General features: G+C 32.9%; 1 protein-coding gene across 1 annotated transcript in view; it reads left to right on the top strand.

Moving 5' to 3' along the window:
* The first annotated feature begins 7,701 nt into the window (after nucleotides 1-7,701).
* Nucleotides 7,702-26,114, top strand: part of LOC124361315 (protein unc-79 homolog) — an 84,173-nt gene continuing 65,760 nt past the window's right edge. Inside the window, exons 1-13 of the mRNA XM_046815362.1 lie at nucleotides 7,702-7,935; nucleotides 9,067-9,186; nucleotides 9,900-10,061; nucleotides 11,114-11,284; nucleotides 11,492-11,581; nucleotides 12,273-12,458; nucleotides 17,269-17,498; nucleotides 18,602-18,816; nucleotides 20,398-20,654; nucleotides 20,951-21,092; nucleotides 21,186-21,362; nucleotides 24,614-24,737; nucleotides 24,818-24,947. Of these exons, the coding sequence (XP_046671318.1) occupies nucleotides 7,914-7,935; nucleotides 9,067-9,186; nucleotides 9,900-10,061; nucleotides 11,114-11,284; nucleotides 11,492-11,581; nucleotides 12,273-12,458; nucleotides 17,269-17,498; nucleotides 18,602-18,816; nucleotides 20,398-20,654; nucleotides 20,951-21,092; nucleotides 21,186-21,362; nucleotides 24,614-24,737; nucleotides 24,818-24,947 (2,026 nt within the window). The 5' untranslated portion in view covers nucleotides 7,702-7,913. The remainder of the gene's footprint in view (nucleotides 7,936-9,066; nucleotides 9,187-9,899; nucleotides 10,062-11,113; nucleotides 11,285-11,491; nucleotides 11,582-12,272; nucleotides 12,459-17,268; nucleotides 17,499-18,601; nucleotides 18,817-20,397; nucleotides 20,655-20,950; nucleotides 21,093-21,185; nucleotides 21,363-24,613; nucleotides 24,738-24,817; nucleotides 24,948-26,114) is intronic.

The following is a 26,114-nucleotide window of genomic DNA, read 5'->3' as shown; positions in this document are numbered from 1 at the left end:
GTCTTGTGTTTATGACATCCCCTTATAAAGACAACGGGAGTGCACATCATCATGTTTTCACTACTCTTTAATTTCAAATTACTTGAAACCAGAGCTCTTGTTCAAATCTCTTCATATGATGCTACAGAAAGTGGGCAATAGAGGAATGCCACTGCTAAACCATGATTTTAACCCTTCCCACGCGGAATTTATCTTTCAATTTTGACTCATAACGCGTAATTAACTTTAAAATTTTTTGTTACATTTTACCAACTCTAATTTTTTTTTTAGTTAGTGGTGGCTATAAGGAATAAAAAATAATAAATTATCACAAAAATAATCAGAGCCCTATATTTTTTTTCAAATTTTACAAAAAACCGTCAGGATTCGCCATTGAAGTAACAATATAGGCCTATAACGACACAAGAATAAAGTAATAGCAAAATAAAAAGATAATATAAAGCTAAATACAACAGGAACACGAACAGTAAATAAGGAAATATGGCAAAACAGCGTTAAACACTAAAATATGTCGTGCCGGGATATATCCGTTTACCGCGTAATGGTTCGCCTCAGACTGAGACAATCACGCCACGAGGGACAAAGCCACGCCCTCCCACCACTGTGATGCGCCAATGAGGTTTAAACTGTAACATCTGCTTTTCGGAACAAGTATTCAACACTCTCTTGAACTCTAGCAGATTCCACGGCAACTACAATTTATTAAATAACACAAAATAGACTTTGAAGGATATATCCGTTTGCCGCGAGGGAAGGGTTAATGTTAGATTTTACCTGTTAATTTTATGATTTTAGTTCAAATTAGTTACACATTAAATGTATAATTCTAAAAGTTCATGACTACCGGGACTAGAAGTTTGTTTCTTTTTTTCCACTACAACCATATATGATGTATTCAAAATTATAGCTATGTCATAAGGAGTAATCCCGTAAATGATCAATGTTGTATGCTTATCACACTTTTTATTAAATAAAGACAATAACACATCTAATGTTATGAGATATGAGGCCATTTTGAAATTTAAAGTATTTTTGGTGTGGTTTTGGTAACAAAATTTGTAGCTCGGGTATGATTATCGACAATCGGCAGATTCAGAAAATTGAATGTTGTGGTGGTGTTAAAATCTTAATGAAATGTTTTTACTTGATAAGGATATTTTTAAAATTAGATTAATTCAATCGTAGTGGAACAAGTATACACTGAACCAGCTTGATCTCTATTAATTACAGTTCTTGTGAAACAATACACTTAACAAACGTTAAACTGTGCAAAAGATTGGTTCAATTACTAGATAAATCCTAAATATTTTGTTTACTCTTTCATTCTCATATGATAAATGTTACATAAACATTTATAATTACAGTTCTTGTGAAACAATACACTTAACAAACGTTAAACTGTGCAAAAGATTGGTTCAATTACTAGATAAATCCTAAATATTTTGTTTACTCTTTCATTCTCATATGATAAATGTTACATAAACATTTATGTAACAACTTAATAGGAATGTAAATTAATTAAGCTTATAGGAATGTATGTGGATCATTAGCTCTCCCAGAATACAAACATTGATTATTAAATTTAAACAAAAGTTATAAGTCAAACTATAATACATTTGTATATTTATAATTTAGTCATAGCCTGTGAACTATAAAAATCATGATTTTATCCCATTCAACCACAACATCCATAATCACAATACTCGAAATAGAAATAATGCTAAAATTAATTAGCATCACCCAACGAAAACTAAGTAGCCATATTGTAGTCTTCTTGAAGATTTATAATATTTTAGAACCAATGACTAATAAATACTCTGATAAAAATTTAAGGAATGTGTTACATATGGCTTATAGAAATTATGTTCTATGAAGCAGAAGAATTTTCAATTATTATAAATAGTATTACATCTAAATTTTCTGGAAAAAAGTTTTATTTTTGCTTTTCTTTTGTATATATAATGGAAGAATGTTGAAATTTGTTAATATTATATAGGATGCTTTTTATGTGCCTCCATTGTGATCTTGGAAGCTATAAATCTGACAGCAGACTTTAACTGTAGAAGCTTTTAGTGACTTAGAAAAGCATTTATTCAAAAAAAACTGCTGTCATTTTCCAATATGGCGATCAATTTGTTTTTTTTTTCTGTTAGAAAATTATTTATTTTAGTGTTTTTGATAGGAAAACAATTTGAAGTTTACAACAAATTAAAGGGTTTATTTGAACTGAGCGTCGTCTATTCTAACGTAAAAAAGCAGTTTCAACACGAAAAAACTTCTTTTCCCTTTTAAACATTTATAAATATCTAATGAAGTTTAAGGTGTAAGAATTTTAAAATAGACAGCTATTTCTAAAAATTGTTTTCTTGATGTTAAACTCCATAAGTAATCTAATCACGTTGAGCTCCCGTATCTCCTATCGGAAAGAATAATAAAAATTAAATAGTTCACTGCCATATTAGAAAATGACCGAAGTTTAAAATACTATTGTTGTATGTCTCCAAAAACAAGGAATGTTCCTATTTAAAGTTGGTTGTCAGATTTATAATTTCCAAGATCACAATGATGGGCTATTTGAAAAGAATCCCTGTATATATGTCACTTGGCGCTTAGTTGTAGTCCTGAAGTGGTTAATGATTTTATTACAAATCCACACAAAAAATAGCTAATAGTCTATTTTTATCTGCCTTTTGCCTTGGGTGAAGGAATATCGGTAGATTATAAGACTAAAACATTAGGGGCGAAGATATGGACTGGTTATTCCATTTTCAACATATTCAAATATGAATAGACTTGTATTTGTACTTGTACATCGATGTCTTTAAATTATTATGGATGAGTTTAACATCTTGTGCATTCAACATTTGATTATATATACTAGCAGTTGCCCGCAGCGTCGCACACTAATTTCCTATTACACTATATTCACCTATTCTTTTTCTATCATATTGTAAACATTCCTGAGATAATTGATGGTCATTCCTACGTGAGCCTCTTGGGCGCATTATGAAGATAAATACTATATTTCCTGCCTCTATCTTTCGTAGTTTATGCTAGGTGTTGATAAGTTATTCATACAATTAAGTTATATACATGGATCTCGATAATCTAAATAGGTTATGAAGAATCAAATATTTGGTCTGTTAAGATTAATTTTCTGTCTAAGATATTTCCAATATTGTGGGGTTTTTCTTGTGCTCTGGTCAAGAAAATGTATCAATGAAAACCAATTTCGATTATAAAGCGTCTTCTATCAGCTCTTTTCATTTACCTTCGATCTAATCAAATTTCATTACCTTATGTGCAAACATTCACGGCTTTGTACAATGAGGTGATTTTTATAATAGCGTTTAATAGTTTTTTTCATTGCATTAGATAGTTTATTGATCATTGGCTCAATCTAAATTTAAAATTAGGTAATACTTCTTCTATGCAATCTGCATTACACTACTGATCAAGCACTTTAAAATAATAATTTTCTAAATTTTAAATGTAAACAAATGTCTCTGCCTCTTTGATGAACTTCAGCTGAAATTATTAAAAGCTGTTAAGTATCAGTTCACTTTGTATTACATGTCGCAGTGCAGTCTGCCAGATCCATTGTAAAACACTCCAAAATCAACAACTACTTACAAATGAAAAATTAATTTAAAAAAACCTTTTCCAGTGGACCAAATTGTGAATCTAAACCATTCTCGAATTCCATTGAAAACAGACACCAAATTTGCATCAAAATTGGTCCAGTCGTTTAGGAGGAGTTCAGTCACATACACATGAACACAAGAAATACATCTCCACTAATGCTGTTACACTTATACCTTGCTAGATTTCACCAACATTTTAAATGTATTGTTGCTATACATTATGCTCAACTATGTTAAGTGCCTCAGTAGTAAATTAACCCAAGAGGTCGTACCCACAGAAATGTGCCACAATTTTCAAAATTGTTTAGTATTATTATAATTAACAATAGCAATCAGCAGCTTGCAAACTCATCTTATCTCTCCTCATATATTTCTTCACAATATCTTGACATGTGTTAGTCTTTGACTAACGTTATTTCAAAATAATTAAAGATTTATTATCACCGGTACCCAATTGAGTAACATTCCTTGATACACACGTTTAAATTTTAAATTGCATTTTGCAAACTGTTATTTTATGAGGCAATTAGCTCACGCATGACATCCGGCACATGCTACAACGAACTGTATTTTATGGCAAGGTAAACGTTCTTTTATTTACAGATAAAATAATATATGATGAGACACAGTTACTCAAACTAATCACACAATTTTTTAAGAAGATTCCTATATAAGGAAAATAAGATAATATTTAAAAAGTAGCTGTGAGGAAGTTGTCTTCACGTGCCCTATGAAGGAGATGCGACCTCATAATGTTATATCATATATACTAGACGAGATGACAGCAAACCCTTGGACGGCTAAACTCTAACCTTGATCTATCTAGAGGGACAAACCAATTTTTGGCATGTACCAGATCAAGTTTGCCTATTAAGTAATTTTCTAAGTGCATAAGGAGCGCTTTGGCATAAATTAATAAAGAACTCATTTAAATAAGTCTATATTATAACATATAATATAAATAACTATGAAGTTAAAAAAATTAATGATAGGTTAGAGTGTATGAATAAATTATTTCCTGCCACTACATCTTACGAGTTGCCTGGCTGGTACGTATATTGTATGTCCCCTCTCTCGATACAATTCCTGAGAAAAATACAAACAATAATTGACTAATATGAAGTAAATTACATTGATATAAACAATTCAGTTAAGGCAATGCTACTGTTGATAAACAGTACCACATCCTGTCCTAAGGGGGTTCGCTACCTAAGCACCCCACCTGGGCTCTGACATGCGTGGACACTGTCAATGTGCTGAATTAACACCCTCCAATCAAAAGGATACTAATTCAGTGTATAGATATGGTCAATGAGCTGAATTTTGTAACCCTCAGTTTCAATATTTCCCAGTTATTTCATACATTTAAGACTGATGTATCACTTTTGCAATAAAGCAACCATATTTTAATTTTTAACACCAAAGGATAACAGGATTTAAGATTTTTTTCCATCTTTAATGTTATAAAATAAACACTGCGTTTCGAGGATTGGAGTATTCCTAAGTAATAAACTTTAAGCAAAGAATTAGATATATTTAAATTAAATAAATTTATTTTTTCACCAATTATACAAATCACATTTTCTCAACAACCCAGAGCCATTATATCTCTGTATTTTTCATTTTGATTTCAGTTGTTTAATTACTGTAGGCGTTTAAATACAGACGTATTATTTATTTATTCTTTATATGGGCATTAAAATATTAATTTTTATTTGTAAATATAATATGTACGATTAATAAAAGAAGTTAATCAGCACAATAATGTTTAGCTGAACATATGTTTTCAATATTGGAAATCATAACTAAATAAAAAATTTGGAAGTATTAAAAATACTGTAATCCTTATGATAGCTTGCAAACAACTTTGAAACTGTATAATTATTTACATGTTATAAGAACATGTAGGATATAAACTATTTTTGACAAGCAATGTATAGCCTGTTAGGTTAAATTGCCTAAAACGTCCGATATATCCTTACCAGATCCTGTCAAACAAATTGAGAGCCGAAAACGGTTTGTGGTGGAGCTGAGACGAAAATACCTGGACCGGATGATCGTGGCGGGCGGCGGGGCTACTCTTTGAATCGTGACTGTGTGAATGGAAGAGTGAATGGAATACCGTAAGTGTAAGTTATAGTTAATTAGCCTTAATTTGCATTATTAAGATTAATTTTTTAAGAGGTTAAATGTAAGATAGGACCATGTGGTCCTAATTTCGCCTCAATAAAGAAGTGTTTCTTTCTTTTACTTTCTTTATATATATATTGTCTAAAAACCTTATCAAACCAGCATTTTAGTCAGTGTGTTATTTTAAATGAAATGCTGTAATGTGAAGGAGTAACAGTCTTTCGTTTTCATGGAGATGCTGTCATAGAAATAAAAAATAGTGACAATTAATTTGCAATTGTTTCTTTGAAGATTCAATTCACGCAATGTCTAAACTCTGCTACTATTTTGTTGTTAATACGTGGATTAAGAAGTACTCTTACAATTAAAACTGTTTCCGCAAAAAGTAATAATGTGCCATAACAGCCACTTCTTCTGTCTTCTGTCACCTATACAATGAGTTAACTAGCAAACTTACTTGGATGAAAAGAGATGTGCAAATGCAAATGTTACAAAAAACCAGAGGCATTAGAGAATAACTTAATTTACACGTTGTTTCCAGCTGTAAAATACATAGTCACATTAATGTAAAAAACTTAAGTCAGTGCAGCTTACTTGAGTAAGCAAACAAATATTTTTTCTGCGATTTTATCTATATAAATAAAAATAAAATGTTGTTCATTGGTAAAAAAAGCTTGGCCGATGTGGCTATTTAAATTTTAAAATTCTACAATACTCCCAATTTAACTTTTATGTAAAATGTGTAAAGATCTCAGACTTTAAAATGAAACGAGATATGCCAAGCATTTAGAGAGATATAAATGTACTTGTAGCAACAACAATATAAAGTGTATTATAAACATTATTTAAACAATGCTATAAAATCCAATTTAATGAACTAAATTGTTAATGTATGTACGTAAGTTACCCATAATATTGTATTCTTGAATATTGTGGAACGGAATATTTACTGTAACGGAAGGAATAAAAAATAGAAAAAATTAACATGAACACAGTCAAGGCGCTGATTTAGCACACCTTTTCGTGACGTCACGAACAAGGTGGTGCTGAGTCAAGCGCACCGTCCTAAGGTGTGTAGCAGCAAACATCTGTTGCTTATATCCTTAGCTAGAGAGACAAATCAGTCGAAACAGAAAGTCATCGCAAATGGTTGGTAAACAGTAACATTTGTACTTTGCAAATATCAGGTTTTGTCTTGAGAAAAATTCAGTTAACATAACCCAGATTTTACCTATCTTGCAATAATTTAATCGCTTTGAGTAAATTTGGTAGGTTGAAACAACGCGATGGACAAATAACAAACAATACGTAACGTGATGTTGGTAGTACACATCATAGTATTAATAGATTATTATAGGCATACATACAGAGCTAACACTATTTCAAATTACTGTTATGTCCTTCAAATTTATGTTTGCTCGACCGGAGATCTAGTAATTATTGCAAGCCTAAAACTTGTTGAGCTGTTACAATAGATTAACGGAACTAATTAAACATATCTCTGAAATTCCTAAAACAATTATACAGTGTTTGCAAACCGATATTTTAATCTTGAAACAGTAATGTAATTAGTTTTGCGTTTCATTTATATTTTAGTAAATGTTCACTCTGTAAACACAGTAACAGATAATTCTATTTTCGATGGAATAATAACTGTGATTTGATATTTTCAATTTTAAAACTCACACTACACAAATAATTAATAATAATTCAATCAGTTTATTCGCAGTTACAATTTTTATATAACATCAATCTTAGGAGTATGGTACGCAGTTACAATTGCAGTTATTACGTTTGTAATAACTGCAATATTTGTAATAATATTGTAAACATACTCTGTAAAATGGGAAGCATGCGCGTCAAAACTCATCTACGGGATGCTGCGCTGTATCGTCTGCTCTAGCTGTCGTCTGCTGGATATTGACAAGGGAGCTGGGATGTCTGCTGTAACAAACCCCACTTCCACCCACTCTCATTGTATTTACTCTTGCTAAGTTGCTATTGCTGATCATTTAGCTTTAACCATAGTGCTTAGATGTTAGTTTCTGCTGAGATATGGATTAGATTGTGCTAAAGTGATACTAGATCTGTTTTATTCTGTTACATTATTCTATTTTAGTTATCACTAGAAAATCCACAATGGGAACAAGAGCAGCTGCTTGTAAGATAATTATGTCACTATTGTGTTAAATGTTTGCTGATAGCTCAAGAGATATCAACTAACTGTAACTTTAGATTATACTCTATTTAATTAAAAGGTTTAATTTGTTGTTGCATCAATGAATCACATGTAATAAAAATAATTATAAAGTCAGTTATTAATGTATTTGTTTCAAAACAAAACCTTATAATAAGTATTGGTAATATGACAAACATTAATTTTAGTAGTACGGTAAATATACAATTTTATAACTGGGAGCCAATGAACCAATCTCTGGTCAGCTGATTACATAGGCTAGTTATGGTGCTGATTATTCTAGTCAATGCAGTTCTAGATTCTTGCTGATGATTGATTTTGAACAGCTCAGTAATAATCATTACTCATATAATACCACATTATGATAGTTCTCTACAATCACTGAATTAATTTAAATTATTTTAATGTTGAAATATATTACAAAGTAGTTTTTCAAAGGGGATTATAGATGTTGGAAAGACAAAATAAATTAAAAATACTAATAAAAAATATGGATAGAATCTAATATAGTAATCATGTTCCTATCCAGGGTACTATTGGACCTATGCACGTTAGGAGGTATGTAGCCTACATATTATAGTTAGACAAAAGTAAAAAATATAATCTTTACGAGCTTACCTGACATAAGCTTGAATATAGGTACTATCTTAAAATGTCCTTATTTTTCCAACAAGCATCACCAAAGCCTGCATTGATGGGGTATTCCTGATCAGTACTTTCCTGACCTTAGATTACATTAGACAATCTGGCATGCAACATTGGTTTTCAAGTATTATGTACTTTTGGCCTCAGGATTTGTGGGTACTTCACTCCTTAGAGTATCTGATATGAAATAAATCTCTAGTGATTTGTTACTGGATGATTGGTAAAGTATAGAGCTGTGAATGGTAGTCTATTTTAGTATAGTTAACAATTAATTTGTTATACTAATGAAACTGTCATTTGTGAATTAATATTAATAACAGGATAGTGGCCTTCAAAGATATGGTCATTATAAACTTAATACATCTTTCAAGTTTTTATGATTTTAACCTGTTGATGTGAATATTATGAGAATACATACTAACAGTTTAGGCTATATTGTATTTTTAATAGTTGCAGCAAAAATCCGTAACTTAAATGATTACCATCTGAGATTGCAGCATGGAGTTTTGCCTACACCATCAGGCATTGACATATCAAATGCAATCAAGTGGTTTTCTCAAACTTTATTGAGTAAGTATAGTAATGATTACTGCATTTGGTTGTTTCAGAAATTTTATGGTTACATTATTATTATTCATGGTATACCATTATTAAATATTGCTCTTAATTGTTCACTTATTTATGGAATCTGTAATCTAAATACATGCAATATAACACCACATGTATTGTGACCATTACATTTAATAAATTAAGTAATACTGTTACTTTCCAGCAATAATATTGTTTGCATTAAGTGTTAGGCTGTGCTTAAACAAGTGAAAATATACAAATCATTTGTAACCAATTATTTGAAATCTTTAATTGTTTTACCTTTCAAAGTATGTATTTTACTCATTTTTTTAGTTCATGACATCATTCTATTGATGTGATATTGAAATCAATACAAGTTAATGCCACCACCTTAATAAGGATTCAGCATAACATGTATATAAAAAGTTGTTTTTTAATATATCTGTTCCATATTCCTGTTATATCACCTATTAAAGTAATTTGGGAACTGGGTATATTATAGATCAAAGACTTCAAAATATCTTTCTTGCCATGATTATAAGTAAACATTTGAAATAAAATTGTATTTTTTCTATTTAATGAATTTTATTATAAAGCTGTAAACAAATCTTAACTGGGCAATTCACCTCCAATTGTATACAATAACACTTTAAATGTTGACAAATTCAGAATTGAATAAAACCGATTTCACTCTGGTCACTTCAAATTTGCAGCCGTGCTGAAAGATGTGCCTAACTCCCCGCTTGAGCTGCTGAAGTGTGCAGACAAAGACACTGTCCGCATGGCGCTGTTTCCCAATCTAGACTACAAGGGATTGTACATTGCCCTGCAGCAGCTTGTTGATGTGGCTCCCCTCATCCAGTTTGGATTACATGGTAAAATTATTATTTAGACTACTGTGCAGTTGCCATTGGTACATTGTAACTGGTGCGCATGGAAAAAATGTAATTTTGAATAAAAACAAAAAAGTTATTTAAAGATAATTTTAGTTTTACATGAAAGATTATACATTGTTCACACACTAATCATAGCAAGTGACCAGCTTATATAAACCTTTTGCAAAGGAACATCCTGCTAGTGAAGACAGTTCTGTTTATAGCATTTTAATCTTTGCACTTTATCCTGTCCTACTGTTTCAGGATAACCTTCATATTGCTTCCAACAAAGATGCCACTTGAATTATTAGTACAAACAATAATATATTCTCTAGGATCTGTGGGATCAATCATTATTATTGGAAAATAAAACAACTCGGCATCATTTTATATCTTCCTTGCTCCATTTCATGTTTCAAAGGAATCCTAGTGGGGTGTTATATGGAACCCTGATGTAGATTGGGAAGCTTCCCCCTTGAAGTAAATATGACCGATTAGTTGAGAAGTTAAATATTATTGAAGCTAACTTGGAGTATGCACATATTAGACTTCTAGATGGTTGGAAGACCACTGTTTCTACTAGATTCAACTAAATACACAACCTTGTTGACGCTAGGAAGAACCTCTGATACTTATGGAACGAACCCCACCAATTTCAACAGTCATCTTCAGCAGTAAACTAGACCTATTGAATTGCCCTTGCACCCCAGAATCTCGACATTTGCAGTTAGTGATGTGTCACTCCTGGACATCCATAAGGTTGCCCATATTTAAGTGACACATTAGTTTTTGCTGTGCCCAGTGGTAGGTTCAACTGGAGGGTACCAACCAGCCAGAAGTGATCGAGCATTTGGCCAGTCTCTCCTCCAGTGCTTGGGATGCATACTTCCATTTATGGAACACAACGTAATTGACACACTTCCATACTTGACGGCATCCTCCAAGGCTGCCCTGCCTCCATCCCTTCATCAGGAGATTGTTAATTACTTCATGTAGGTGGTCAGTTAAAAGACCAGATGCTGTATACTGTATGGTTCTATTTTTTCTTGCAGCATTTGGCCAGTCTCTCCTCCAGTGTTTGGGATGCATACTTCCATTCATGGAACATGACATGATTGATACACTTCCATACTTGACTGCATCCTCCATGGCTGCCCTGCCTTCATCCCTTCATCAGGAGATTGTTAATTCCCTTTGTTTCTATATTCTGCCTTTTACAATCAGTGAGTATTTAACTGTAACATCATTTTTATGTTATGTAATGTTTGTCTTAAAAATTATATTTCAAAAATTATATTTACGGCAGCATGTGTAAGAAAACATCAGTTTTACTCTTTACTTAATATATTAATATAAATCAAATTTGTTAGACACTAATGTTTTTTTAATCATTAATTTCAAATCTAAACTTCTCATCATCATGTTAACAGCTCGTAATGCAGATGACGATCAAACAAATTACGCCAGTCAATCAGTCTCAGCTGTGGTCATGATGGTATTCCAGTACTCTGAGGATATGGGTAATTTTGTTTTTATTACGAAGTAATATAAATGCTTTGAGAGTGTAAAATTAACGAGAGTGTAAATTACAAACTAGTAGTATTCCTTACACCAAAAGGGAGTAGTCCAAACCTTGTATAAGATCAATGATGTCTTGTCAAGCCAGTCTCCAAGATTCTCTTTTATCAGTTAACACTGTCATATGTGAATAAAATTACATTTTTATGTCTTCTTAAGATTTGTATCGTTCTACCACTGCTTCTCCCCCAAATTCACACTTGTTTCCCATTCATGTTATTATTGTGAATACTGTGCCTTAGCGCACTTTGGATCATAATCCCAATTTCTCAATATTATTCCCCAATTATTTCCATTTATATTTTTCTAGCAATGTAAACAAATATTCAGCAGTGGATGAGGTTGGAAAAAGGAATGGTTCAAATAGTTTAAACTTATTATTTTTTAGTCCTTAATTCATAATCCAGATCAGTATTTTTATAAGAGCCATGCATTCTTTAAAAGTAGCAGACATGATAAAACTATGCAGTCTATATCCTGTCTTTAAAATGAAGAATCCAATGTAAAAAATTACAAATGCACTTTATACTCCCTACTTTATATAATTACGACATAATAGGCTGTTTCCACTATCTACATTGTAACAAAACACGAAAAAAATACATGACAATGATGAGTTTGTTGTCTGTTCAGCCCATCATTGTCAACTGCTGGAGTGTATGATGACTCTCAAACTGAACCTGGTTAAGGATTTGCTGTGTGTGATTGCCTACGGTACGTCTGGCGCTCGGGCATCTGCAGCCAAACTGCTGTTCTACTATTGGCCCACATTTAACTCTAGCCTGTTTGAGCGCAGAGGTGTCCCTCCTAAACTCTACAGTAAGTGCATTTTTTAATATGATACAAATTAGTTTACTTTAAAGGAGAATTTAAATAGAATTAGAAAATTGTATATTAAATGTACAACTACAGTAATTTATAAAACACAGGGGAAAATATATCTAGTATCCTATACTGTTCAAGCTTACAGAACCTTTGACACATATTTTAATAATTTATTTATTAATGTGATTTCTTAAAGTTATATCTATTAGCTATAACTGTGGCTTGAAATGAATTTTTACTTTTGGTTAGTAGGATTTTCTATTTATTGTTTTTTATACATTCATCACACTTCTGTTAATATAATTTTTATCTGATTCTGAATTAATAAACTTTTATACATTAGAGCTTAGGCTTGTGGCTGTAAATTATTTAAAATCTTAATTAAAAATTTATAGAGCTGATCATGTTATAATATGAAGATAGGAAAAAATTTAAAAAATCATAATATAATGATTTGTATACATGATAATATAGTAATTTATTTTTGTGACTATACATGGTAATTTGCTAATCATTTCAATAGATAAATGTTAGAATGTAAGTTCGTTTAAAAGACCTTGCAATACTAAAAACAAAACCTAAAAATCACAAACTGTATATTCTGAGAAGTTTATGGCATAATTTTCTTTACACAAAAACAATTTTAAATGAATGTTTTAAAAATGATTTCTTTTTCATGTTATAAGGTAATATTTTTGTGTTGCTTTGCAAGTATGAAACATTGTATCCCCATTTTTACTTTACCCCTTTTAGTGCCAGAATTTAAAAACATTTCAAACTCCCTGAATGCCACCCATTTCTTTTTTTTAAGTACTATGCTATAAGACACAGTTTTACAAAGGAAGTACTGCCCAAAAGTTTTATGCAAATTTTACTGTTATTGCAAGGTTTTATTTAAAGAATTATCTGTTTATTATTTATGGAGCAGTAACTATGACTTCTTTTTCCATTTATTCATAATAAACTATTGTTACTATAGATAATAAAATCATTACTGTTTAACAAAAGTATATATTTACAAAAATATATTTTTTTGATTACCTTCAAACAGTTTCTATAAATTTTAATTTTTTTGTTATGTAGAAGTACAAAAAATAAATCAGTTCTTGTACATTTTAACAATATTTAATAAAAACCGACATAATTATCTATAGTCAGGACAAATTTCATAGTATTTGCATAAAAAATAAAAAAGTTTAGCAATTTTTGAAAAGTCTTGCAATTGTCACTATCATTAGGTAACATCAGATGTAAGCTGTAATGTTTAGCTATTCATTTACACACATTACAGCTGGTTTATGAAATGAAAATATAACAAAACCCTATGCTAATAGTTTATATAATATTAGAAGTTTATTAGCCCAAGAAAAAAATGTTTTTAAATAAAACTTGTTTTTAACTGCACTCAAAAAATAATATGAAGATAGAAACACTTAGTGTATAAACCTGTTTTGCAGGTAACACATGTAAGTAGATTTCTTCCTTTTCCCTCCACTTTTGGTACTTTATGCACTGCACACATAAAAGTTTTTCTCTGCCCCCAAAATATTTACTACTATCATAATTTCTAAGGTTTCTTAAAGTGCGTTGTGGGGTCTCAACTTGCAAATCTTACAGATTAGGCTTAGAATGTTTTTGCAGATTTAACTAATTCATTGATAGTTGCTCTACTAATTGAATTAAGAATTCAAGTCTAGTCAAAGGTTTATCCGTGTTAAGTATAAACTTTATATAAATAGTCAAATCAAATCAAATCAATCTCTTTATTGCATTTTGACAATGGACATTGTATTGCAAAAGTCAGAAGTAAGTAAGATAAACCACAGGCTTAGACGTTCAAAACACATTCATACTTACAATTCATGCATTCACTCAAACACATTCAAACTGACTTCAGATCCAAGTTAAATTTAGATTTAGACATCCCAGCGGCTGACCATGAATTCATCGACAGAATAAAACGCTTTGGACACCAAAAGGCGTTTAAGACGAGTTTTGAAATTGATGTTGATTGGCGGAAAGTTTGACACTTTTCAGGGAGCTTGTTTATTAGTCTGACACCAACTTGTTGAGGGAGATGTTGTGATAATGTCAGTCTGTATTGCCGAGTTGGAAGTTGTCCCTGCCTCTCGTCTCATAGTGGTGAACGCTACCCACGCCACGAACCAAATCACACTTTGATTTGCAGTACATGATCACCTCCAGAACATAAAGGCAGGGCAAAGTCAGCAATTCTAACTCCCTGAAAGATTCCCTACCACGACTCTCTGTAATTTAAATTTGCAATGATTCTGATTGCCTTTTTTTTGGAGCTTGAAAACTCTTTCCATTTTGTTTTTGGCACAACCTCCCCAGAGTCTCACTCCATACGCAAAGTGTGGATGAATCAGGCCGAAATATGCCATTTTCAGAACTCTGGGGGAACAGAACTTTGCCAGGTGCCGCAAGGCATATATGCCTGAGGCCACTCTAGCACATACATTGTCAACATGATCAGCCCAGGTCAGTCCTCTGTCTAGGAACATTCCCAGAAACTTTGTGGAGTTAGTTTCCTCTAAAAGCACATCATCCACAAACACGGCAGGCTGAACTTCGTGATCATTTTGTCGGAGGCTAAAACACATGACATTTGTTTTTTTTTGAATTATTTGTTTTCAGGTTCAATTCAACAAAATACTGAATGCATGCATTCAGTTCCATGAAGGATGTGATTTCCAGGTCTTGAGTTGATTTGTTTTTTTGATACAGAGAGTTGTGTCGTCAGCATACTGAACCAGTTTTCCATGCTGGATCACTGAATTCAGTCTGCAGACGTAAACTAGGAACAAAAGAGGCCCAAGGATGGAGCCCTGAGGGACACCATGGGTCATTTTAATTTTGTTTGAGACGACGTTCGATACCTCAACGCACTGGTCTCGATCCTTGAGGTAAGATGTGAGCCATAAGTGCGAGAGACCCCGAACGCCGCATTTATCCAACTGGAGCAAAAGTGTTTCATGATGCACACAGTCAAACGCTTTGGATAGGTCGAGGAATATACTGAGCACATGTTCTCGTCCTTCCAATCATCGACAACATTGTCCAAAAGATTGTTTCACCGCGTCTATTGTGGATCTGTTTTTTCCTAAATCCAAATTGTTCGGATTTAGGATATTGTTATTTTCTAGAAAGCTTGCAAGCTTTTCATAGAAATTTTTTCAAAAATTTTGCTGAAGACTGGAAGAATTGAGATTGGACGATAGTTGCTTTGCAAGGCAAGGATCGTCCTGTTTGAAGATCGGAATGACTTTGGATGTCTTCAAAAGTGATGGGAAGGTTCCTTTTTCAAAAGAAAAGTTGATCAATTTTGTGAGTGGTCTCAATATATGCCTGAAGCAGTGTTTGAGTAGCCACACTGACATCCCGTTTGCGTCACAAGATTTTTTTGAGTTGAGTCCCTGTATGACTCGTTGCAACCTCCCCCTCACACACACAGGAGCCATGGCCATGGATGCAACCGATACAACAGCATCTCCTCCGTGAAAACCGAGGTTCAGTTTAATGCCGAACCCACTGTAGCCACGGAAGAGAAGTATTTATTAAATTCGTCTGCCTACTTGAGCTCGGTTTTCAACAATTTTGTCCTTCAATTTTAATTGCGATTTCTTTTTGTGTTTTTTATCTGGTGTGTATCACGAGAAAAGTCGTTTATGATTTTCCAAGCTGTTTTCGAGAAGTTTTCGCAGTTACCCCAAGGCCTTATTAACATCATAGGCTTTAGCAGCTCGTATGACTTTTTTATAAATCCTTCGGTAATTTCTGAAAAAAAATTTGAAATGTTCGTTTTGGGTTCCAATGAAAATTTTGTGAAAGAATTTAAGCTTTTCTCGAGATACAAGAATTCCCTTTGTCAACCACGTGCCTTTTTTTAGGTGCGTGATTGACTTTGGTCCTTCTGAACGGACAAGCAACATCCAGATAATAGTTGAAACTATCACTGAATGCCGCATACATGTCATCGACACTTCCAGAGTTATCCAAAAATTGCCAGGGCTCAGCTTCCAAAACATCGTTTAAGTGGCGAATGTTCTGGGGCACCGAATCACTCTTGCAATTTTAAATTTTGAATTTTGACTTTCAAGTTTGCACCCACGGATCACGGCCCCCTGCGCAAAGTATGTAACAGTTTACAATCATCCTACTAAAAATATTAAAAATTACTTTTTTTCCAAAACTTACTAGTTCTTCTGTCATCAAAATATTGATAACGCATTTGGTCGCTCCCATTCGCTCCTCCAATAAAATCATTATACTCCCTAATAATTTTAGGCTTGTTTGTGATAAAAATTCTGTTACCTCTTTATTTTGCTGGCCTTTAATTTTCCGCCGCTAATAATTCCACACAGATTCGTCATAGACCTCGAAAGCATTTTTTTTTTACTTCATCATTTTACTGATGGCAGTAGTGTACTATATTGAATACACTATTGAAATTATAGTGTATTAGTTAGACTCTCAGCTGATAAAAACTGAATACAAATATCGTAATGGTTGATTTTCTGTAATTTATTTTTCACGTGTCTGGAAAACAGGGTGTTGGCACTTTAAGCGTAGTTTGCATAACATCTGCTAAACCGGACATTAGCACTTAACACATAGTTTGCGTAACGCCCAGAAAGCCGGACGTTGGCACTAAAAGGGTTAATTGCTGGTAAAAACTGTCAAAGATTAAACATATAGAAATATTTTCTCTAAAAGTAAGATTATTTATATTGATTTACTTAATTTGTTAAATAAAACTTTCACAACAATTTCTCTCCCACAGACAGAAAGCCTTTTCCATGCCAACGAGACATGTGCCCCAACGCAGGAAACTCAGAGGCAGCCAAAGTATGCTTTGATCACTGCATCTCAATAACATTTGCTACAGACTCCCCACCCCCTCTATATCTATGTATAGAGTGTGCCAATGAGATCCACAGAGAACACCCCAATCAGATGTTTTATGATATTCTACATCCCATGCAACAAGTCTCTATCTCTTGTGAAAACAAAGTAAGTATGTGTGTATTCACATATACAATTACTATATTACTGTACTTAACACTGACTGTATTATAGTATTGTTACAAATATTGAATTAATATAATTACTGTATTATTTATTTGTATTTATGAGGTAAACTGCCTGGTTTCAGTATATGAGTAGTTTTATAAGGGAGTAATATCTCAATGAAATTAATAACAGCTGTGTATCGTTCAAACACTCGTACTACGATTCTATGTTGGAAATGTTTAAATTTGTTATTAACTTGAAACAGTACATTAAGGGCTAGTTACATATATTTATAAAGTATTCTGTGTTATTTGAAATCAATCTTTGGTAATTATAAAAAATGAGGCTAGTAATTAGGAATAACACTCTTGAAAATCCAATTCATACATATAAAACGAATGTTGCAGACTCGTTAAGTACTATGAGACATTGCTGCCACTTTGTGGCTCAGTCTCCATTAATATAAATTTTGCTCAACATATATATTGAGCCTGCAAGGGCGGTAGCATTTTATTGTTTTGTTTTTTCTAGAAAACAAGTATAATTCATGAGTAAGTTTGTGTTGTTGCACATAAAACAATGCTGGTTTAATACCACTAATATAATAATTAGAGATAAAGACTTTAGAAAATATAAATTATGGTTTTAAGATTAAACAATCTCTTTTTAAATGTATTTTATCTTTGTGTAAGATAATTAATAGCACATTTATAAAAAAAATCACTCACCTAATGAACATTTTTAAATGAAATTTGAAATCTGAACAATGAAGATTTTGAACGTGTTGGTAAATTGGCAATTTAAAGTTCTGTTTCAATTGAGTTCCTAAGTTTACCAACAGTTATTACTATCTATACCATCTTTCAATGTCTCAAAGTCATTAAAAAAATTACTGTGGAGTTATATTTAGACAACCAAAGACGCGTGATCCTAAATCTTAATCATCCTCAAAATACATACTCCAGTTGGCTGGATCTACAGGACCTTTCCACTAGCGATGCTTGTCTATACTAAAGAAGAGGAAGCAAATTTAAGTTAAGAGTTCTGTGTATGCAGCTTTCTTTATTAATCAAACATTTATTTATTGTTATGGTTATTTTCAGAATTGTCGATCATCTGACAAGAGTGTAGTGTCCATTTGTTTTACTACAGAATGTGCCAGTTATAATAGCAACCACCCGATACGATATTGCCAGCAGTGTCACAGTTCCCGCCACAACAACAGGCGTGGTGGGGATCACATCGTTCACACCTGCCTGCCCAAGGCTTGGGACATGGATTCTGAGATGCTCAGCTACCTGGTCGAGGCAATTGTCAGGTTTGTTCTCTTTCAGGGATGCTACAGGTCAGGGAAATCAGGGAAAAGTCAGGGAATTTTGGCATTGGTCAGGGAAAAATATAAAATCCCTTTACACAAATAAACTTACTCTGTAATTTCTATGTGCTACTAATTACTTATGGTGCAGTGTTCTAAAGTATTTTACTTCTGTGTTGTAAAAGATCATTTAAGTCTATCTTTTTGTACGTATTAAACTGTGTTCACTTTATTTTTTGCTTTTTTTATATTTGCCACCCTGTTAGCCTCAACACCGCTTTTTTCCACCCATTAATTGCCAAAAACCCTGGGGATTGCGTCGAAAAAAGTCAGGGAAAAATGAAAAATTTGGTCTGGAAATCAGGGAAAAGTCAGGGAATTTCATTATTGGACTCCTGTAGCAACCCTGTCTTTGAGACGTTGCAAAACATTTATACATAAAATCCAATAATGAGGATAAAATTGACAGTCCTGCACATCTGGGTATGCTACTACGAATGTCCGTTAAGATAAAGTTAAGTTAAACTTTAAATACTATAACCGCTTTTAAACATGCACACCATGTACATCTAACATATCTAATTCTGTGAATGTGCTTTTACATAATTATGGACTATTTTGGACGAAGCAATATACTTTTCAGCATTGCATAGCTGGTCAGTCCATACAATTCTATTAAAAATAAACAGCTCCAACATAGTATCAAGGAACACGACAGTGAAGAGGTAGCACACAGACAAAAAGACATTTACTTTTTGACCCTAAGATCAATAGAGTTCATTCCTGGATCAAGAGGAACTAATGTACCAAGTTTCAAGTCCCTACGATTTCAAGAAGGCCTTGTTGGGTCTTTATTAATGTGTTAGAATGAATATTTTCTGTTAAACCAAAACAGAATATTTAGATCTCAGAGATATAATCATGAAGAGAAGAGATTTGTTTACATAGATTTAGATATTAACCTTAAAATTTGCTGTAATATTTTACCATAATGTCACCAGACTCAAAATGGTGTTATTGTATTTGGTACCTTTGTAGCTTGTACCTATACAAGAAGAAACCATCCTATAAAGGAGCCGCCTACTTCAACCACCTTCCAGAGCACTTAAAGAACCAACCACCTCACCGCTTCAAGAAACAACTGACTCTGTGGCTCCAAGAGAGACCTTTTTACACAGAAGAAGAATTTACAAACAGCTAAAAATTGTTACTTTATACCTGTATAACTGACGCTATGTACTGTTCTCAAAGAACATGTCAATAAAGTATATTGTCTATTGTCTATTGTCTAGCTTGAAAATTTAACAAAAACTGGCTATGTGTAAGTCATTAGTGTAACCTTTGTATGAAACATGTTGTAAGGTGAGTAATATTTCACAGAATGGGACAATGAGTGATAACATCCTATCAATTCCAATACTCCTGTATAGCTTCACTTCACCCTCACTATACAAGCTGTTGTAACAAATATGTTATATACGTTGAAATATTTAATACAGTTTTGAACCTATTTTTGTTAACATTTTGTATAAATATATTTTATGTTTTGGAATATTGTATTTACCATGGTTTATTTTATTGCAGTTTACTTAAAGAAGCTCGAACAACAACTGCTGAGATCCCAAAAGACATGAATGACATCCAGACCAAAGCTGCATTGCTTAATGTGCTCAGTCCAAGTATCAACTTATCGGTAGAGGAGCGTCAGCTTATGGGCAGGTTTGGAGTTTGGCTGCTTGTGGGGCTTTGCACTCCAAAGGAGAACACTTCCAGTGAAATACTTGGTCGGCTTTTGTCCATGCTGTTCCATTGGTTTCATGTCACTGCTTATTCTTTTGATGGTGAGTTGATGTTGTTAAGAGCATTTGTAATTATTAACCTATAGGGTCTAATCACAAAAAGAAACTAAAATTACTAACACTATAAAATTAATTATTTCCCAATTGATTAGTTTATTATAAGTTTCCAAAGTGTTAACTTAGTACTTTTTTAAGGTTCACAGACCTTAAGAAATATATTATGTAACTATATAATGTATAGTTTTATAATTTATAAATGCTTTCTTCTTTTGTAATAGATTTTCTTAAGTGAGAAGTTGTTTATAATTTTTGTGTGACATAAGTGAATTATGTTTCAGATCAGGCAGAGTGTACCTTGGAACAACTCAAGACAGATTATGTGTGTGGTTGGCTGACAGAGGTATGTCAAACTCATTTTGATATCTTTGTCTCCTGTCTCCTGCCTCATCCGCCTGACTATGCTCGAGTCGGGGGACACTGGTGAGTTTGCATGTTTAATGACTTCAGTGTATTACACTAATAATAATTCAACTACTTATGGTTTCTAAACAAGTTACATTTTTGAACTTCCAGGGATATGCTGGTGTCTCGAACATCTCACTTAAAAAATGGGCTGAATCGTCTGTTTTCTCTTGTACCGTATGAAGTAATTACCACAGAGATTTGGGACTATGTAATGCCTCATTGGCTTGAAGCCATAGTAAAAGATGTTCCTGAAAAAGAACTTCCAGAACTCAAACTTCTCTTGAGGTAAGATTGGTTTATTTTTGATGGTTAATAATACTTTTGCTTAATATAGTGTAAAGAATTGTCATTCATATGTATGACATCGTAGGATTTTTCATATTTTGTTAACTATTTAAGTGTTTGATGAATCTTTAAAGAGTGTCATGAGGGTTGTGTATAGCTATTACTGGTGGCGAGAGAAAAGAAGAGACCTGGCCCGTGCCGGCGCACAGCTGTGTACTAGTGTGTTGCCACGCGGTAATTTCAGGCGCTTCGCCCCACAGCCAACCCTGCGAATTGTTTATCCTAGCAATGGAGTTATTTGTTTTCAGTAATGTGGCATTCCTGCAGAATGTGACTCATCTTAAATGTTAAATTTTATATACATAAAAGCACTACATTTACATTAGTAATTGTTATCTTAAAAATACAAAAATCTTCAATTTCAGCAATTCATTCCTTTAATTATTGTTTGTTACAACCACTGTAGAGCCTAATTATTAGAATTTATTGCAAACATAAATTTTGCTCAATTTTAATTGATCAAAACAGTACCGTCATTTAAATTATCTTATAAAATATAACAATTAGGCCGCAAATCAATCAAAACAGTGAAACAATAATGGAATTACGAAACAAGGCGCGGCAACATACTAGTAGTAGCGCCTGCAATTTTCAGATAGGCCAGAATCCAGGTCTCTTCTTTTCTCTCGCCATCAGAATCCAGGTCTCTTCTTTTCTCTCGCCATCAGTACTTCCATATTATTTACCATATTTAGTACTGTGTTAATTAATATATACTACTTATATATATACAGCAGGATGTATCAACTTATCTCATTCTATTAGATAAACATGTGTGGACAGTACAGGCATGGCTGGCCTCATTTGTCTGTCACTACATATGCTTTATTGCCATTGTCACTTCTTTAGGTTATTTCTAACAAAACTGATAGTTTTTAGTTGTTGGATTTAAAACTGTCATCTTTACAGCAATGGTACAGGATTTTCTTGTCAGGTTTGTGAAAGAACCACATCTCAAATTTTTCTTGAAGTTCTCATCTTTATCTGCTTTGTCAATAATTACTCTTAACTTGTCTGTTCTCTTTTTTATTTTTAAAGTATTCAAACTCAAACTCAAAATGCTTTATTGCTGTTGACAAAGAAAATGGCGTAATAATCATCAGTACATATAATAACAAATAAATAAAATGCTTTAAACTAAAATCTGTATCAAATTTTAAAAAAAATGGATGCTGTGGTATATAACTTAGCACGTAGATCAGTTACCAAGTGGACGGCTAACAAACACCTACAACATTGGAGAAATACTGAGGGGAATGTACAAGCAAAGCGGATGCTCAAGGGACCATCAAGGAACATTGCAGCAGATGCCCTTAGAATGAGTAGAACGGAGATCAGAAAGGTGACAGGTTTTATTACAGGTCATTGGATATTCCGAAGTCACCTGAACAGAATAGGTATTCCAGTTCAGGAAACACTGTGCAGGAAATGTGGCGAGGCTGACGAAACAGCCAAGCACGTCATATTTGAATGTCCGGCATTACAGAGCAAATGCTCAAGATCCCTAGGTGTTCTTATGCATACGGAAGAGGGGTTGAAACAGGAAAGTATTGTTCAGAAGTTGTTAAAAAGCTTGATCCACACAATAAAACTGTGTTTTCCAAAGAAGGATGTCCTACGTTTTTGAACAACCAAGAAAGTATTTCCTCAGGAGCTAGTTATTAGTGGTTTTTTTTCATAGGAAACAAGTCTTAATTTTAAAGACAAATTTTAAGCATTCCAGAATTTATATACTAAAATGGCAAGTAAATTATTTTCTCTAAAAAAAAAACACCTTTACATGATTGAGATCGGCTAAGTCCAAAAACGGCATGTATAGCCCTCTTGAAGAACAAATAGGGTTTTAGCCTTGGATGATTTGTAACCCCAAATGATTAATCTATAATGATTAATGATTTATTCATGCATGTGTAGAAGCAACCATAATATGCTGTCAACAAGACTTCTGTACTTGCAGATGAGGCCAAGATGCGCAAGATTGTGCTTAGCTTAGCTAACAGACTACTGCTTAGCTTTTTTGAGACTTTATGGATGGAGAGACAAGTTAAAGTTGATCTCAAGACCAAAGAAGTCTGTAGAAGAACTAGAGCCAAAGCAGAAATCTCCTATAAATATATCAGACTGGTTTGAATTATTTTCTGAGGATTTTATGCAAAAAAAAATGGACTTGGTCTTTTTTTTATTTACGTGAAGACGATTTTGCTTAAGCCATTGAAGTTTACACGTGGCACAAATGTCAGTTTTCCTAGAAGAGAAATTTAAAGGTGTTATAGGTTAATTGAATAAAACACTTTTAGGCAAGAAAACAAATTCATTATATGAAATTACTTACATATTACCATACAATGTTATAGCAGTTGTTCGAAATGTCCACCTTGATTTCGCATACACTTCATACAACGACTGAGAACAGAATCACAAATTTTTAGCAATAAAGGCTTATTGTTATTAACAAGTTCAAATGCATTTCTAATTAGGTTTCTGAGTTTGTCAAGATTTTGCGGTTTTGAAGCATACACAGTCTTCTTTATAATACCCCACAGTGAAAAATCACATGGGGTCAGGTCTGGTGAGTGCGCAGGCCAATTTGTTGTACCACTGTGACCAATCCATTCATTCAATGTCATTTAAAAAATTTTGAACTTGGATACCGAAATGTGCTGGGGCACTATCTTGTTGCCAGATGAACAAATGAATATTGAATACAGGATTGTTTCTGAGCTCGGGAACTACTACTTCTTGCAGCAACCATAAGTGACTTTCTGAGTTAACATTTCCTTGAAGAAAATAAGGACCAATCAGTGCAGTACTCGAAATACCTCCTCATACTGTAACACCAGGCACATAGAGTTCTGCTTGGATTATGTTATGAGGATTTACATCCGACCAGTACACGCAGTAATGCCGATTAACGCGTCCATTTAGTTTGAAACATGTCTCATCACACCACAAAATTTATCAAAAGAAATTTGGATCAGCCTCTTAGCGGATAATTCTTGAATATAAGCAACAATTGCTGAAACTACATCATTCTGCCTTATTTATTAATTATTAATATGGGAAGTTACCCATTGTATACCATTTCTGCAATCTTCCCTTAACCAATAATAATTAGTTGATTCCTTACTGAAAATCCATAAATACACATTGTGTCTTTAGATAGAAGTAAATCAAATTATGTTTTGTTTCAGCAAAATGTTAGATCCTGAAATGAGCCCTCTTGGATTTGAAGTTAAGAAACTATTCCATTTTATTTCTGTACGCTTCAAACAAACAACACCAAAGGTTATGGAGCAGGCTCTCAACTGGCTGCAGGTGAGGTTTATATCATATTTAACTATCCGAAAAATCAGGATATTCTTGACATGTAATGAAAAACTATCATTTGGTTGTAGGTTCTTACAATTTTGGATATAGTAATCCATCGACATTTGCTATTCACATTTTTTGAAGATGGTATCAACAGTATGAAAGAAGGCGACATAAAGGAAAGGGACAAAGAGATTCCAAGGAAAAGCTGCATCTGTAAGTAGCAATATGTATTATGCAGAGTGTCACTAAAAAGCTTAGATGGTTATCTGAAACCACACTTTACTGGTAAAAATAAGTCAAAAGTGTTCAGTGAAATGTATTTTTACTTCATATTAGTATAGCCGTAGTACACCATTGTAAAACATTATAATTTCAAAAACCGTTCAAGTTATTTTTATTCAACTTGGCAAGTTTCTTCTATCACAGATATAAAAAAAAATATCTTTAAAAAATTTCTATATTTTGTTATATGTTATATGTATAACTCTTTAACCCAATGTCCATATAATACGGACATCGTAAATATGGCATAAACTCCAGACATCCGTATAGTACAGACATGTACTTTTTATTATTTTACTGGTCACCTATTTTACCAAATGCTTTGAAATTCCACGGAATTGTGTGAAAAGATGTATTACATCAAAATATAATTGTCCATAAAACTTCGACTGTGTATTTTGTCAGTCTGTGATTGAGTAATTGCAATTTATCTCAGCTGGCTCAATGATTGTCACATACAGCTGCATTTTACTACGTTGTGAATATTCCACTTTTTAAATGTTATTAGGTTAAAACAGTATAAAGTATGGCAGTTAAATATTACATTTTTAGTTATTTTATTTGATAATGAATTAAAGGAATCGTTCAAAGTCTCCTGTAATTGAAAATACACCAATTACTTACTTAGTTGGAAGTGGCGTGGATGTGGGCAGTGACGACAATTTGAGTGGTAGCTAGCTTATCTTGACATTTCTGAAAACATTTCGGCGTGGATGTGGGCAGTGACGACAATTTGAGTGGTAGCTAGCTTATCTTGACATTTCTGAAAACATTTCAGATATTTAAATATTGTATATATATATATATATATATACACACACACACACACACAATTTAATTCTATATCTTTATTTTCCAACCAATCAAGATCAAAATTGTGAGACACCAAATTCAAGAGTTATCATTCTTTATCAAACTGAATGAATAATTATTGTATGTGTGTGTATGTGTGTGTGTGTGTGTGTGTGTGTGTGTGTGTGTGTGTGTGTGTGCGTGCGTGTGTGTGTGTGTATTATATATTGTATATATATTTATTGTGAATATTATATATATGTATCCCTGGAATGCCTTTCCTGGGATATACAGCCGTTTCCACAC

Source organism: Homalodisca vitripennis, chromosome 4, assembly GCF_021130785.1.
Source record: "Homalodisca vitripennis isolate AUS2020 chromosome 4, UT_GWSS_2.1, whole genome shotgun sequence".
In the NCBI taxonomy this organism is placed as follows: domain Eukaryota; kingdom Metazoa; phylum Arthropoda; class Insecta; order Hemiptera; family Cicadellidae; genus Homalodisca; species Homalodisca vitripennis.
This window is presented reverse-complemented; position numbering and strand designations above follow the sequence as displayed.